This window comes from Oreochromis niloticus, linkage group LG11 (assembly GCF_001858045.2).
Source record: "Oreochromis niloticus isolate F11D_XX linkage group LG11, O_niloticus_UMD_NMBU, whole genome shotgun sequence".
Taxonomy (NCBI): domain Eukaryota; kingdom Metazoa; phylum Chordata; class Actinopteri; order Cichliformes; family Cichlidae; genus Oreochromis; species Oreochromis niloticus.
The window spans coordinates 18431671-18444297 of NC_031976.2; the positions used below are offsets into that span (position 1 = coordinate 18431671).

General features: G+C 39.3%; 2 protein-coding genes across 2 annotated transcripts; one reads left to right on the forward strand and one right to left on the reverse strand.

Annotated features, from left to right (window-relative positions):
* Positions 1-2037: 2037 nt before the first annotated feature.
* Positions 2038-9831, reverse strand: plekha8 (pleckstrin homology domain containing, family A (phosphoinositide binding specific) member 8). The gene is made up of 13 exons (XM_003454435.5): positions 9602-9831; positions 9080-9196; positions 8815-8970; positions 8541-8662; positions 8170-8328; positions 8010-8050; positions 7678-7796; positions 6639-6966; positions 5789-5874; positions 4642-4700; positions 4094-4295; positions 3939-4000; positions 2038-3838 (listed from the first exon to the last, which is right to left on the reverse strand). Exons 1-13 carry the CDS (start codon positions 9639-9641, stop codon positions 3641-3643), a joined length of 1689 nt encoding a protein of 562 aa, XP_003454483.1. The 5' UTR covers positions 9642-9831; the 3' UTR covers positions 2038-3640.
* Positions 9832-9981: 150 nt separating this feature from the next.
* fkbp14 (FKBP prolyl isomerase 14) lies at positions 9982-11441 on the forward strand. Its single transcript, XM_003454375.5, has 4 exons — positions 9982-10334; positions 10620-10771; positions 10862-10989; positions 11076-11441. Exons 1-4 carry the CDS (start codon positions 10138-10140, stop codon positions 11232-11234), a joined length of 636 nt encoding a protein of 211 aa, XP_003454423.1. The 5' UTR covers positions 9982-10137; the 3' UTR covers positions 11235-11441.
* The last annotated feature ends 1186 nt before the right edge of the window (positions 11442-12627 follow it).

A 12627-nucleotide genomic window follows, 5' to 3' on the forward strand; every position in this document is an offset into this window, starting at 1 on the left:
TTAGTCTAAATGCAAAGCAGACCACACAGTGAACTCTTGCTGTTTCTCAGACGTGGCAATGGGTTTTTCGGCTTTTCATTCCATCTTAATGAAGCCTTTCAGAGCTGAATCTGTGCCTGGAGATGAGGCACAGTGATACAGGTTGGGGACAGACCAGCCGACCACTGTTGCAACCAAGATGTTTGAAGCAGGATGAGACCATATAACTGTATTAGCATGCTGTATTCCTCTTCTAAATCACATCAGGGCAATTTGTCTACCGAGATGCCCGAGTAAAAGCTTACCTTGGTGTATTTATGCCATCATGTGCAGTGCCCTGACCGGGGCAATCACATTTGTCAAACAAATGTCCCAGTGTGGCACTAAATGTCACTGAAATTCAGGGGCTGACCTGATTTTACTGGCTCTGTAATGAAAAGATGAGCTGTGGTCACAGAAGAATCCCTCAAGTGAAGTTTACCATTTGTGAAGTAAGGTCAAATTAACTTATGAGCTGTATCCAATGCATTTTATTAACTTATTTATGTAGTGTAACTTATAGCAAGCTTGGTCTATGTTCAGCTTACATAGGTATTAAAATGATTAGATGAAATGACACTCTTTTTCCACTAAAAGGTTATTTTAGTGCAGATTGGCTGGTGTAGCATTACAGCTGTGGTACATGGGGCGATGCAAAGGAAACCACAGGACAGGAAGCTGGCAGAGACCCAGCTGCTTCACCTAAGCCAAGTGAAAATCCCTGACGTATAGACAAGAACTGCTGGTATCCTGGGTGCAGTGGTGCTAATTAATGCACATGCAAAATAATCATTTGACACAGAAAATGATATACAGAGGTATTATTTAAGATTGGTACCACAGTTGTTAAGACAAACTATTTACTATCTATTTCTTATTTGCACTCAACAGTGTTAGGTACATATTGAAAACACTGGGTTGGAATTTATTTTGCCTTCAAAAAATTTGGACCAAAGATCTTGGTCCATATTGTTAATAGCATCACTGAGTTTCTGCAGATTTACAAACTGTACATCAGTGATGAGAGTCTCCTTTTATACCAAACAACCCAAAAGATTTTTTTAAATTAACCTTTATTTATAAAGCTAGTCCAATTGAGACCCAGTGTCTCATTTCCAAGAGAGACCTGCTCCAGACAAACATATTAAAATTACAATAACAAAAAATCCAATAAAATAGCTAAATATGTCTAATGTACACAGTCATATTAAAACATGAACAAGTTCCCAGAGATGATTTCATAAAAACACTTGTATGTCTTTTAAAGTCTGCAAGTGAAATCAATTGAGAGAGCTTCTGTATTCCATGAAGACAGGGCAGAAAAGGACAATGCCTTCTTCCCAAGCTCTGTACGAACTGATGTTGCTGAAGATGCTCTACTGCGTTGAGATTTGGTTATTGTGAAGGCCATTTGAGTACAGTGTACTCACTGTTGTGTTCAAGAAACCAGTTTGAGATCATTTAAGCTTTGTAGCATGGGACATTATTCTGCCAGAAGTAGCCATCAGATGTTAGGTACACTGTGGTTATAAAGGGATGTACATGGTCAGAAACAATACTGAGGTAGGCTGTGGGGTTTAAACAAAGCTCAGTTGGTGCTAACATGCCCAAAGTGTACCAAATAAACATTCAAGTGACTCTACCATGTGAATTTCACAAAAGAATTGGCATTCATCAGACCAAGCAACATTTTTCCAATCTTCTATCGTCTTTGCCTTTTTCAGACCATTCCCTGTAAACCCCAGAAATGGTCACGCAAAATAGGAAATTCATTGGAAGTCATAGTAGATCAGCAGTTTCTGATCTGGTACAAACAGCCATGCCACGCTCAAAGTCACTTAAATCACCTTTCTTCCCCATTCTGATGCTCAGTTTGAACTTCAGCAGGTCTTCTGCACCAACAGGTGCACCTAACAAAGCGGACAGTGAGTGTATAGTTGGCACAGTAAGTAAAGAGCCTTTACCTCTAAAGTAAACCATATGGTAGCATATTTAACTTCAGCATGACAGAAAACAAACTGCAACTTAATTATGTTTATTTTGCAAAAATCAAATAGCATCTTATTTACATCCATAGAAAAAAACAATTATTTGTTGTAATATTACAACAGCATATCTTAAGGATTAACATTAAAACGCATCAGAAATCAGCCTATTGCACATCTGTGATGTAAACCTCCTGCAAATGACTTATTTACTGTACAGGAGTTTTTAGTGTATGCATTCTTAAAATAAAAATAACAATAATAAAGTTGAAAATACTATCTGGTAAGCTTTTTTTAAGCCCTAAGATAATTTTCCTGCTTTTTGTTTTTGTTTTCTTTAAATGGCTCAGTGAATTTGCAGTCAAATGTTAGCCCAGCCTGGAAGAGCAGTCTTACCAATCATTTCCACTAATTCGACATCAATAAAATATTAAGTACATCTGGTAACAACACTTAACAATGGTATGTACAATAGCATGAATGATATGCTGAAAATGGTTACTGTTCTGTAACTACCACTTTTAGGATTACTCATTTACTCACTTCAAGCCCTTGGCCTGGCACCTGTTGCTAAATACACCAAACATGCAGTAAAAAGCATGCCTTATGAATACAAATGTCCATACATTCACACAAAAGTCGGACAGAAACGATCCATGTCATTAATGTGAACTGTATAACTTATAGTATAATAAATAGACATAGTAAAAATGCATAGGTTTGTGCCGATGTCCACATGAACAGCAGTTGTCAGTACTTTTAACAGCTATGCGGTTTTCTTTCTTGTTTTCAGTTACTGTAGGCAGCAGAGGCTAAAGCCGTTCACATGACAGTTTCTTTTTGGTCCACTTGGAAACTTTGAGCAACAGCTCACAATGACATTATGTAAAACACAACAAATCCATTGTCAAACTGCACAATCTGAATTCCTTGTCAGGGAAAAATATATATTCATAGTAATGTTTACTAAGCTTTTATAATAAGTACAGGAAAATATTTACATAACTGACTAAAAGTTAACTTAGTATGTAATTCAATCACATACTTAAGACACATTTTGGGAATCGTTTTTGCTAAAAAAAAATAGTCCTTTGTGCTAGTTGGAAGCATTATCGTATCTCACTGAAGCCAAGGAGAAAAAAAACAACATTGATAATAGATAATAATTCATACTGATCAATTCAAAGGGAATCAAACAATCTTACAAAGAACTGACCAGAACCAAATACCCTGTGCTTAAATACCTTAAAGCATGTAGAGTACGCCATAAGCCACAATACAACAACAACCAGAAACAAAGTCACCATGAATAATTACGGTTGGAGTCTGCATAATAAGATTAGAAACACCTTCGCTGTCAGCGGTCTCTGGAACTAGACCTGGAATTTAAATCTCCTCAAACCAACCTTAATTGTACTGCTCAGTTAAACCCTTCTCGGGTCGTAAGTACACACATGAACACCCTCTTCATACCAAAACCTCTCCTGTTGTAGAGTTTAAACTACTGAAACGTCTCAAAATGGCACGAGACAGTCTCACACTACTTTGTACACCTTTGTTCCAGGAGTAAGCCACTACTCTGCCCATTCAGAGGGGCTCTGTTCTTCTCTGAACCGTGAGCATCTCTTGCTATTGTTTCATACCACCTCGTCAGACTCAAGGTTGTATTCTTCATATAGTGCATCGAGAATGGCCAGCTGCTTCTCCATGGCAGGCAGATACACTCCCAGATCCCTGTGCATGCCGTTGATAAAGTCGCTCTTCAGCTCGTCACCTTCTCTTGACACTAAAGCAGCTGTGAAACTTTGATAAGACGGGGAAGCTCTGAGCGCCAACTGGGGGAAAAAAAAAAGTCAAGTACTTGGCACACATAAAGAATAAATATCCTCAGAAGATATTAATACTGGACTGTGCAACAAAAAAATAAATACCTACAGCAAATACACCACGCACAACCCATCCGTGGTACTGCCGAAGAGTCTTCCCGTAAGCGTTGTCTGGGTGAAAGAAAAGAAAGAACATGACAATTCAACACTTTTACATGTTTGAACTTATGTTAAGCTGTGCATTGTAAAACAGAAATGCATTACTTAGTGCTCCCTGGATGTCTTGCTCTCCAGCGTTGACTTCTGACAGAAACTCCTTGAGGAACTTCAGCCCTCGTCTGAGCCACAGCAGAGCCTCGGTTGCAGAATTGCGCACCTGGGCAACATCTGTCTCTACTTCATGCAGCACAATAGACTGTAGTGTGGAAAAGCTCTCAGGGTCTGACCTCAGCTTCTGGTGAATTTTCTACAACAGAACACGAGACACTGTGACACAGTACTCTCTACTCTGGTAGACTAAACATTACTCTTGTTCTGACTTTCAATAACTAACTGCAATTAATGAATATTTAATACACACTATATAGTTATACATGCTTGTTGACAAAACAAGATTAACAAGAAATGTACAGAACACTAAAGCTAAACAAAAAAGGGGAATGAAATAAATGCCTCTTTATTGACAAAGTGTATGACTGATTGGACTCTACTCTTTAATGCAGTTTTGAAAATGTTATTTAATAATTTAGAGTAACCTTTAAAGACCGACTTCACTGTTATTCCCTTGATTAACCAAAAACATGTGCTCTTACCTTTATGTTTCCAACAAAATCCATTTTAACTGGTGCAAACACTGTGGATCCCAGTTTGTCTGAGAAGAGAGAATCTATGATAACTTTTTTTTGCTGGTTCTGAAGCACAGATTCTCAACTTGTGTCCTATTTTGAGTGCACAATGTTTTGATGTTTTTAAGTAATAACAGGCAGCTTAGATGTCATTCAGATTTAAACTAAATATAACACTGAAATGAGGGATTATGGCGCACTCTAAGACCTACTGGACTGTATTAAGTATAGGCTACACAGAGACAAAAATAGGATACCATCACTGTGGGCTGTAAACTTTCAAACAAAGCTGGGAATAGGCTTTAGCTAAGAGGTCATTTTAGTTCAGATACAAATTTAAGCTTATTGAGATGTTTTATGTGTTTATCTATAGACGACCATTATATGCATCAAGTTTCTCTCTTATAGGTAATTTAACTTTAGAAAACAGCTCACTGTAAGTAACCTTTACTGGTGTCAGTTCATGTGAAAGACCGTCTAAAATTCCCTTTGACCTCTTACATGTGTGCTAATTGAAAGCAGTTGTTCCCAGATAATTCCTGATAACCCATAATCCTACTTCAGCCTTGGTATTTGTTAACACGGGGCTAACTCTGACAAACAAGGCAGACCCTTTTTAGAAGACAAAACAAAAAAACAATGTTTTTTGGCTCCATGTTACTCAGGTCTTGCACTTCTTTACTTTGTAATTCTGTGAATGCCCACTTTTTATTATAATGTAATACACTGTGAGCAATAAAGTGTGCACATAGGACAAAAATGTGCATGACCTAATTCTTATGATTTAGCTTGTCATATGATATTATTTTGGGCTACAAAGAACAACTAAAGCCAATGACAGACATACATGTGCAGAAAGAAAGTAACAGAGGCATGAAGGAAAAGTGTGATGAAGAAGCTGTGATAGAAAGCTGCCACCTCATTAATTGCAGACATTATGAAGGACAGAACATATACATAAAAGAGGGGGAAAAAAGAGCCAATGAAAGTGGTTGGTTTTTTTCTTTATCAGAGTTAAAAATGCTGAAATTACCAGAGATGCAAACGGGAACCATGAGAATTAGGAGCAGGGTAGCAGATAAAGATGAAGAGAGGCTTAAAGTAACCGGCCTACCTAATACAGGTACTATTGCATAGCATGAGTCCAAAAACTCTTGTGTAGGGATACCATTGTCGTCATCCAGTCTTATATCACTAAATCTAAAAAACAAAAAACAAGAAATAGAATAGATTCAAACAGCAGAATATATTAGAGGGAAGTTATCCCGTATCAGTTTTTATTTGACCAAAAGCAAACAGAAAAAAAAATTAGAGGAGCATACATTTCAAAACCAAGCCAGAGACACAAGTCACACAAAACATCATGCAACTCTGAGCCTGATAAAAGTACCCAAGACTACTTTATCTAAAATGTAACAGAGCTGTAGTTTTCACTAATCTTTCCCTTTGTTTGATTCCTGCATTACAATAACATTCACCTCAAACAGTACAGATGTAAATCACACTCTAGCCACATGTTCGATTACACTCTCAGATTTAAAAAAAAAAAAAAAAAAAAAAAGCAACAAAAAAAGGGTTTGAAAAAGAAAGAAATGTAAACAAAACAGTTTTACAAACCCAAATATCAGACGAGGGCCTCTCTGTGTCATGTGATCAAGAGAGAACACACTGATATAAAACACTTTACTGTAAAATCTTAAAAACTGACTTTTTCAAACTTGTTATTAAACTACCGATATTCTGTGTGACACTGCAGCACTATTATTATTAACAAACTAAGCCACTGTGCAGTCTACTCAGAAGATACAACACAAGCGCAGCGCCTTAGTTACAAATATACTACACATAAATTAAATGAGTTTAATACTGCAACAGTGAAATATCACAGACAATTGTATAGTTAAATTCCCACAGTAACTAAAGTGTCCTAAGGGATGTGAGCTTCCTGAGTGGTATTTTCATACCTGTGACTCATTGTGCTGAAGAACGTTTCCACGTGCTCTGTGTCTTCTGACTCTGTTGACTTTCTGGGAATCTCGTCTTCTTCTTCGCCCTCTTCTTGGTGCTGAAGTCGAAAATCACTCACGTCCCCGTTGTTGTTGTCATGCGCCTGACTTTGGTCCACTTTGTCCATCTGCTCTTGTCTTATCTGCTTTTGTTCATCATCTTCTCTCTCGTCATCCCCCTCTGCTGGCTGGTCATAGTGTTCAATCTCAGGGGTGGTCTGGGTAGTAGGTAAGCTAGGATTAACTTGATCCTTGTGGACTTCTGAGCTGCTGGCTGTTTCAGTGTCTGCATGAAACAACGATGCATGAGTCTTTTTGCAAATTAGACTGTCAAAAATCAGTCTACATTTTACACATTTTTTATTAAACATGACCTATGACCCTGAGAAAGCTACTCCAGTAGCATCACAAATTCACAGTTGGTACAGCAACTCAAGCCATTTTAGCCTCCTCATCTCTCCCTATAAGACAACTTTCTTCTTATTGGCTGCTGCTTGCAAACAGAAGATTTGAATAGCAGGTGGGGGAAGCAGCTGCACCCAGAGCCAGAGCTGTACAGCTGAGATGACAATATGAAGAAATACGAGCACTCACAAAGAGACAGCTATCTTTTTAAATGGCTATATTGCATATATTTATTTATTTTTTTATGCTACATTAAAATACAATATAAGAAAATAAACATTAAAAACCTCTGCATCTACACTGACTTACTATACATATCCCAAACAAAATAATAAACTATGAAAAGACTAGTCTTATTTCTCAGCAATGGCCCCTTTGTGTAAAGGCTTTGTCATAATGTAATAATGGAACAAGTCATCCATCACTGTGCTCACTAAAAGGCAATAATCTATCCACTTCAGTTCATAGAATACACAAACAACAACCAGGGCCCTTGAGTGCTGTGTGGTCTTTCCATTGTGGAATGCGGTAATGGTTTTTAGTTCAGGAACTTCCCCAGCAAGAAAAGCGAGCGGCTGGCAACCTGACCTACCTGATGGAGAAGAATGGTTTTCTGGTCTGTCTGGCTCATCTGGTCCCTCTGCCCCAGAGTCAGGGGTCTGGCTGTCATGTGCAATTGTTTCTCCTGAGGTTTCGGACAAATCTTTCCACCTGTAATATGTTTCAGGACAATGTGTCAATTCTAAAAAGCTGGGAGAGAAATTATGCCCTTGACAAAATGCAACAACAATGGCAGAATATCAACAGAAACGCTTTGAAACTGTATCTTTGTTTGAGCATCTCTTTACTCTGTGCTACTTTGAGCACCTACGTGGCACTTCACGAGAGACAACATCATTCATTATAGTAAGAGAAGCTACCTACTTTTCTCCAAGGTTCTGATTTAAATGGTGGCTGTGTTTAATCTGTGGAGACAGCACAACACAGACAAACACTGGATGACTACACATATTTTGATTTTTGGAAAACAATCCCAGAGCGATTATACTAACTTTCCCACACAGAGCTGGTGAGAGAAGTATACCTTCTGAGGTTTGATGGGTGCTACAGGAGGAGTTCCTGGTGGACTCTGTGGTGCCAAATCTGTAGTGAAAGTACGATTTGCTATCTGCATGCATTCCTCTAGAGTCTTAAGGAAAGTCGTGCATGTAGACTTCACCATATTCCCAGTGTCTAGACCCATCTGAGAAGGAAACATAAACATACATGTTGGGTGTGGATTGCTAACAAAATCTGCTAAAATCATATGTAGCCAAAGGATTCAAGACGTATATGAAAACTTTTTCTTGTCTATTAATATGTACACAGCAACTGCAAACTAGCTACTCTATACTGCAGTTTCACACCAACAGCAGCATATCACATTTCATGCGCTCATCCAAACTTTAACCTTACCTCTGCCGTGTCTCCTAGGTCATCATTCTCCTTGATCTTGTTTACTTGTTGGAGGAGAAGGTCACAGTACAATCTGAGTTCTGACATCTTAGTTTTCAGCGCCTCTGTGTTCTCCTGAAGCTCTGTATTCATTGTGCACACAGACAGCAGATCAGAGTTTGAGAAGTGATGCAAATGCCTTACAACACTTGTATGTATGGTCTGTACTATTCCAGGTCTAAAAGCTTTTACCCTGTTTTTACTTGCAACAGTATCTTGTAAAGTATCCAAATACCTTTTTCTCTCTTGGTTCGGTTGTCTGTAAGGCAAGCTTTGGCTGTTCCCAGCGCCACCAGCCATTTCTGCCTTTCTGCTGCATTGATGGCTCTGAGGTAAAAGTACTGCTCTCCTGGTATGGTCAGGTCAACTCGTGTAGAGTCAGAGGAATGAACTAAAAAAAAAAAAACAGCAGCAAGCAAGGGGACATGCCTGTCAATACTGCATGCAAAGGATACTTGCTCTGGTTAAACCGTGCACAGAGTAAAGTGGAGCACACCGACCTTGGATTTCACAAACGGAAATTTTAATGCTGCCCTTGCACCCTTTCCAGGCATCTTCTTGAGAGTCATAGTAAGACAAAGTTCCTCCATGAAGCACAAACCAGCGAGGCTGCCAACCTGCATGGAAAAATAAGTGAATCAGTGCTGTGGCGTTACTGTAAACTGCACTTAGTTTTTAGCATTAGAAAAGTCAACAACATACAGCGTTACCCAGCTTCGTGAACTTGACGAGACTTAAGTTATGTTAGCAACAACTAATTGGTTGTGAAGTCAGATTATAACGACAGGTGGTGGACAGGACCGAGCGCTGCTAGCTAAGACTGACGTAACGGCTCACCTCTAATTCACTGAACAGCTAATTTAACAAAGATAGGAATGCTAGTGGTCAATACGCTGCCAAAGCTGGCGGCAGCTAACGTTAGCTCGTCCGTTTTAACGTCACAAACTCGCTGTCATGCTAGCTAGCAGCCTCAAAACGAGCTCTACAACCGAAAGCACACAAAGACTTTAGTGTTAACCTACCACTTATGTAATTGGTCCACTTATACAGCATTCCTTCCATTGTTTAATTGCGTGTTTTCCCCGTTCATTACTTGTTTATCACAACAGGACGTGATGCCCAGCTGACTGTAGCGACTCCATTGGGCCCCGAGTGTGATTTGCGGAGTAACGTCCACCGCTTTACATTTCAACTACGTCGATAAAAGTGCGTAAACTTTTTTGTGAATTCCCCACTAGCCGATCCTGAGCGTTACTATCGCCTTTCTTCCCCCCTACGTCATATGGGTTTAAGTAGCGTAGGTGTGGATTGTAGTGATTGGCACATGGAAGCATCGATGAAAGAAGAGATTCTAAAGAAAGGGCGGGACTTAGGAATGACGCTATCCAATTGCAGATGGAGGAGGGCAGACAGCTGAACAGTGGGTGCGTTCGTCGCAGAAGTTGGGTGCCACGTATGGCATTCTTTACATGTCTTTATTTTAAATTCTGTAAAAAGAGAGAGTGAAATTGAAGTTATCTCATCCACTTCTCATGAGTAAGTGCTGTTATCTATAAGTATGATCTTATTTTCTCTCTGCTCGCTATTGGCATCACTGTTTGTGTTGGTCACTGGGGGAAAACTGCCCGAGCCCGAAGTGAAAATTGAGGTGATACACAAACCCTTCATGTGCCACCGCAAGTCAAAAAACGGAGACATGCTTCTTGTTCATTACGAGGGATTTCTGGAGAGTAATGGCACCATGTTTCATTCCAGGTAATAAATGTAACAGTGATGCATGTCTTGCATATACTTTAGTCTCAATCCTTGAGTGTAGTCACTGCTTATTAAAACTGTACTCCGCTGAATATATGCAGACATACGCAGCATCTCATATTTCTGCATTTGTGCAGCTGGACAGTCAAACTCAACACTTAGCCACTTATATCCTCACATAGTTGGCTGGCACTCACTTAACCCTCATTCCACTTACATTTGGCATATCAGTCCTCTGTATGGCATCCAGATATTGACTGCATGTCTCTTTTTGACTCCTGATAGCCGCAAACATGGGGATAAAAACCCTGTGTGGCTTACCCTGGGGATCCGAGAGGTGCTCAAGGGTTGGGATAAGGGTCTGCAGAACATGTGCACAGGGGAGCGCAGGAAGCTGACTGTACCTCCATCGCTGGCATATGGCAAGGAAGGAAAAGGTAACACAAACTATGTGCAACACGTACAGAAAAAAACAAAACGTTCCACTGTAACATCTCTGTCACTTGGACATTTTTATTGGTTTACAGGGAAAATTCCTCCAAGCAGCACCCTCATTTTTGACATTGAGCTCATGGAGATTCGAAATGGTCCCAGGTCACACGAATCTTTCCGGGATATGGATCTGAATGATGACTGGAAGCTCTCCAGACAGGAGGTATCTAGCTAGCTAGCTTGCGATCCATCTGTCTGTCTATCTGGCTATCTATTTTGTCATCACTATTTTCTCTCCACACCTTTCAGGTAAAAGAGTACTTGAAGAAGGAATTTGAGAAACATGGCTACTCACCCAACGACACACATCATGAAGTTATGGTGGATGACATCTTCAATAACGAGGATGAAGATAAAGATGGGTTTATATCTGCCAGGGAGTTCACCTACCAGCATGATGAACTGTAAAAGACTGTTTTTTAGAATAATATTTTCACACTATTTGAACTCCGCTCTCATAATTTTTGACTGAACTTGAAAATATCAGCTCGATGTCGTGTTATTTTATATTAAAAGGACTTTTTAATTTATATTTCTATTGTACATGCACTGAAAGTGCCACCAAAAATGCATTTAGGTCACTGTTCTGGATTCATTAAACTATTGTTTTGGAAATTAAAAAATCTTTGTCAATTTATCTTTACTACGTTTATAATTAATGCCCCCAAAAAGTAAATTGTGACATAGCTGGAAGCAGCCATCAGGAGAATGGCACATTCTAGTCATAAAACCATGATAATGGTCAGTAACAATATTGAGGTAGGCTGTGGTGTTTAAACAAGGCTTTATTGTATTATTAAGAAAATATCACCACATCAACAGCCTGAACTGTTGATGCAAGGTAGCCTATAATGTCTGAATGCCACAGCAAAACAGTCAACACTCATCAGACCAGGCAATGTTTTTCCAATCTTCTATTGTCCAATTTTTGTGAACCTATGCAAATTATAACCTCAACTTCCTGTTTTTAGCTAACAGGAGTGGCACCAGGTGCAGTTTTCTGCTTCTGTAGACCATCTGCAATGAGGTTCAACTCGTTTTGTATTCAGTATTGGATTCATTTTGTATCTTGCACGTACCTGGGTTGTATTAAGGGGTTATTTGAATTGTTCCTGGATTTCTATGAGCTCAAAGCAGCCTGTCCATTCTCACTCTGACTTCTGTCATCAAGACATTTTCATCCAGGAAACTGCCGCTCACTGGATATTTTTATTTATTTATTTTTTCAAGAATTCCCTGTGAACCCTAGAGATGGCTCTGCAGGAAAATCTCAGTAAATCAGCAGTTCCTGAAATACTCAGGCCAGGCCATCTGGCACCAAACCATGCTGTGTTAGAAGTAACTTAAATCACTTTTCTTCCCCCTTCTGATGCTCAGTTTGAAGTTCAGCAGGTCATGTTGAACATGTTCAAACTCCACAATGTGACTGGCCAATTAGATATTTGTGTTAATGAGTAGGTGAACTGGTTTATCTGATGTAGAGGCCCGTGAGTATATGTCTGTAATTTCTTCTGTGTTTGTTCAGCAGTCAATAGAGGGCACTCTTGTCCTTCTTTTGTTTTCTTGAACTACTTGCAACTCTTTAATCTCTCCAGATAACAAAGCCAGTATTCTCCCTGAGTTTCTAGTTGCTATATTGGCTGCCCAATTACCCAAATGAGAATGCAGCAGTACAGTCCCATATAGCATTGCTTACTGTCAAGAGAAAATCATCAGATAGTTGCAATGCAGTTCAAGCCACTTATAATGATGGATATAAATATTTCATGTGGTGAGGCTAAAATCATTTTATCTCTTCATA